This window comes from Silene latifolia, chromosome Y (genome assembly GCF_048544455.1).
Source record: "Silene latifolia isolate original U9 population chromosome Y, ASM4854445v1, whole genome shotgun sequence".
NCBI classification, from domain to species: Eukaryota; Viridiplantae; Streptophyta; class Magnoliopsida; order Caryophyllales; family Caryophyllaceae; genus Silene; species Silene latifolia.
Window position 1 is genome coordinate 66,383,513 of NC_133538.1, and position 4,195 is coordinate 66,387,707.

Genomic DNA, 4,195 nt, shown 5'->3' on the forward strand with positions numbered 1-4,195 from the left:
GTGAATCACGTAAACAATGAATACGTAGCACGTGATTCAAAGATGATAGCCTACTTGAAGATAGCCACAGAGCAAAAGTTAAAGTTTAGAACGTTCAAGATAACTCAGGTGTCGCGGGAGCAGAACGTGGAGGCAGACGCCCTGGCCACGTTAGGATCCACCTTCCAACCCACAGAGTTATCGAACATACCGATTACCCATGTGTTGACCCCAGCCATCCAGAGGGAGCCAGATCAGAGATCGGTAAAAGAGGATGTGCATATGCAGTATGCACAGGGAGCCAGGACCCTGGTTTCCACAGTAGGACAGCAGGATGCAGATTGGAGGGCTCCATACCTAAATTGGCTAAGGGATGGGACACTCCCTGAAGATAGAAAGGAAGCACAAAGTTTCAGAATAAAAGCTTCTAGATATATCATGATTGACAATATTCTCTTCAGGAAATCATTGGCAGGACCATGCCTCAGGTGCTTAGGCAAAGAGGAAGCTGAAACAGTACTGAAAGATGTGCACAGCGGGGAATGCGGGAACCACGCTGGAGGACGAAGTCTGTCAAACAAAATCTTAAGACAAGGGTATTTCTGGCCCACCATGCGCGCAGACGCCGTAAACCACGCTAAACGTTGTGAGTCATGTCAAAAGGCGGCTCCAGCAATCCACCAGCCAGCAGAACCAATGCATCTGATTATCTCTCCATGGCCGTTCATGATGTGGGGCATGGACATAGTGGGTAAGCTGCCCAGGGCTCCAGGAAACAGGGTATATATGCTAGTTATGACCGACTACTTCTCAAAGTGGATTGAAGCAGAGGCAATGACAGAGGTAAAAGAACAGCAGGTGATCTCTTTCATCAAGCGCAACATCATAAGCAGATTTGGGATACCATCCGAAATCATATGCGATAACGGGTCCCAGTTCATATCGGATAACACTGAAGGTTTCTATGCACGATGGAACATAACACTAAGAAAATTAGCCCCCAGATATCCGCAAACCAACGGCCAAGCCGAGTCCCAGTTCATATCGGATAACACTGAAGGTTTCTATGCACGATGGAACATAACACTATGAAAATTAGCCCCCAGATATCATTGTGGAGAACCTCAGAAAACGGCTGGAAGAGTTGGGGGAAAAATGGGCAGATGAACTACCATTGGTACTCTGGTCAGACAGAACAACACCGAAAATGGCAACAAGTCAAACTCCATTTAGCCTTGTATACGGAGCAGAGGCAGTGATACCCTCAGAAGTTCTGGTACCCACACATAGATACGGCTGTCAGACGGCAGAGCAGAACAAAGTTGAAATGGCCAGGAGCCTGGATACCGTTGATGAGCTACGAGAGAGTGCCTACATACGTATGGCATCATATAAACAGTCGGTAGCAAGGACATATAACAAGAATGTCAAAATCAGGACCCTTGAAGTAGAGGACCTCGTACTCAGAAGGGTATTCGAAAATACCAAGAACCACAAAGCAGGCAAGTTTGCCTACAAATGGGAGGGGCCATATAGGTCGAAAGCGTTATCAAAAATGGGGCATACAGGTTGATGACCATGCATGGTCAAATCCTGGATAAACCTTGGAACATCCGTCACTTAAAACGGTACTTTGTCTGACAAAGTGTCAAAACATTAGTGTACAAATGACCTTTCAAAAGTCCGTGAAGCAAAAAAAAAAAAAAAAAAAAAAAAAGGGTGGGGTTTAGTATATGCTCTAGGCTTCAGTGTGTTTTAGAAAACTTTTCCTTTTTTAAAAATTTTTTGTTCTTTAGTCAAGTAGAGTCATTTTTAAACCAAGTAGTCCAGGCTGTGGCTTCCTGGATCCAGGTGTTGCCCTGGAACACCATGAGATAGCACCAGGTAATTTGCGCTACTTTGGACCTTAAAATGCTTCTACGAAGAAAGGCTTCGATACTAATGTTGGTTACTTGTCAGATGAGGAACACATTAAGGGTCCAGCCCCTTCCATGTGAGGCTACGAAGACGCTTATCTTAAGTCAAGCCACATGGAGAGGATACGCCGAGGTAGCGCGCAGTGTACGATATACTAAGACCACCCATACCTTAACGTTAACTCAGTAATCCCATAGCTATGTCGTCGATCAAAGAGTGCACGCACCGATTTCAAACGTCTGGAACCACAAGGAACACAACATTCCTTGTTAGTCAGGAACATTCAATGGAGGTACGCTCTAATCAGCCAACCCTAGTGATAAGATATTTTACGTCATGGGTAAAATATATTATCAAAAGTCTGTCGCCAGAAACAGGAGCTGTGCACCTGGAGCCAGGTCAGTTTCCTAGGTATATCTATGTGGAATCAAAACTCCAAAAATCAATGGCAAAAACGCAAGTATAACAAAAGTAGGGCCTGGAAACCTGGGCCCAGAGCTACTTTAAAATAGGGCACCTGCTACCTTTAGCAGGCGCCATCAAAAGTTCAAAACCTGCACACCGGCAGGCACAAAACGAATGAATACAAGAAAGAAAAAAAAGAGTTTTTTACAAAACTTGCGCCACACAGGACCAAGTCCCCAGATAATTTGAAATAAAATTTAAGAGAGGTCAATCCTCTCGATAACTGCTTCCTGACCAATGCTCTACTCCACATGCTCTGTTTGCTTCTCCGTTGCAGGTGCCTGAACAGCCTCAGGAGTTGCAGTGGCGCCATCACCAGTCTCCCCAGCCAGGATCTCCTCGACAGTCCCAGAGATGGATCCAGAAATATCCATAGTTGTATACTCAGGCTCCGGGTTAGCAGCTTCAACTTCAGGAGGAAACAGGGCGCTCAGATCCATGCCATTGGGAAATGCACGAGCAAACTCTGCCAGCTCCTCCTCCAGGTTCCAGGACGTGTCCCTCCCCTCGGTATAGGCACGGATGCAGTCAATCCGCCCCTCAAAAGCAGTATAGGCACCCACATTCTTGGCTAGCTCAGCCATCTCTTCAGCACGGGCCTCTGCCTTTGTCAGCCCGACAGTCAGAACGCAATTAGCCTCCTGGGTTCTCGCCAGCTGGTCTTTAGCAGCCTCCTTCTCTTTTAAAGCCGCATGGAGCTGCTCCCTCAACTTAGAGCAGGTAGCAGTGAGCTCCTTGTTCTTCCCCACAGGGGCCATACATTCAATCTTGGCCCTCTGCAGCATTTTACGAAGATAGAGGGAAGATTGGAGAGACTGCAATAAAAAAAAAACGGTAGTCATGGAAGCACAGAGGCAAAGGAAGAAAAGAAGTAGTGGAAGGAGACTCACCAGGAAGCAGTGTTCCGCAGCCAGGTCGGTCATTTCTTGGGGGGCAGTCGATTCAAACGCCTTAGAGCAAGCCGGGGTCAGAAGCCTTTCCAGTGCAGGCCAGTAGTTGGCACGATCAGTGTCCCCAAACTCAGCAGGGAGTGAAGGGTAACATCCGTATAAAACCCATAATTTGAAGGATTATAACGCAAATTTAATACGTGATTTATAGTCATAAACGAAAACAACAATGAAACGATAAAGATAAGAATTAACCTTCGGTCCTAGTGCAAATTGGCAATGAGAGATCAAAGTAGATCTCCTCCTAAATGATGCGCCCAAGATCGTCTAAGAAATGCCCTTGTGCTAGAATGAATCCTCTAATTGCCTTGCAATATTGAGAGGATTATTTTGTGAGTTTTGTTTAGATGTGAGATCTAAAGTTTTGAGAGATAATATTTCTCAAAACCCTAATTCTTTTCTCAAATGAATGATCAGGGCAAATAGGAGAGGAAGCTCTCCTTTTGAGCTTGGTTCGGCCGTGAGCTTTAGATGGGGAGAGTGGGCTTTCCACTTTCTCTTATTTTTAACTCATGGTACGACCCGAAATGCGCTAAATGTATATGACACGGTTTTATCATAAATCGTCATCGGTTATCGGTTATTAAAGCATCAACTAATAATACGGATTAGTTGAAATATTAATACATGTCCGACAAAGACGATATTGTATAATTATATTCAATATACATTAATCAAATATAAATCGCTTTATATTTAATTTACGAATTAACTGCTTAATCCGCCTTAGCCATTATTATTTAATCCGTATTAAATAAAATATCTCAACATCACATTTTGACTAATTATTAGTCAAATAACTCGAATTAATGGTTAGTCAAATTTGGCATCTACATGATTGTATTTTCATACCGTCACATCTCTCAAACGTATCCTATAGGTGT

The 4,195-nt window shown here is 44.2% G+C and overlaps 1 protein-coding gene across 1 annotated transcript; it reads left to right on the plus strand.

Moving 5' to 3' along the window:
* Positions 1-1,186: 1,186 nt before the first annotated feature.
* On the plus strand, positions 1,187-1,552 carry LOC141628252 (uncharacterized). Its single transcript, XM_074441417.1, has one exon. It carries the CDS (start codon positions 1,187-1,189, stop codon positions 1,550-1,552), a length of 366 nt encoding a protein of 121 aa, XP_074297518.1.
* The last annotated feature ends 2,643 nt before the right edge of the window (positions 1,553-4,195 follow it).

What these genes read in the sequence shown, in the direction of transcription:
- LOC141628252 (XM_074441417.1), top strand. Translation starts at nt 1,187, where the DNA reads ATGGCAACAAGTCAAACTCCATTTAGCCTTGTATACGGAGCAGAGGCA.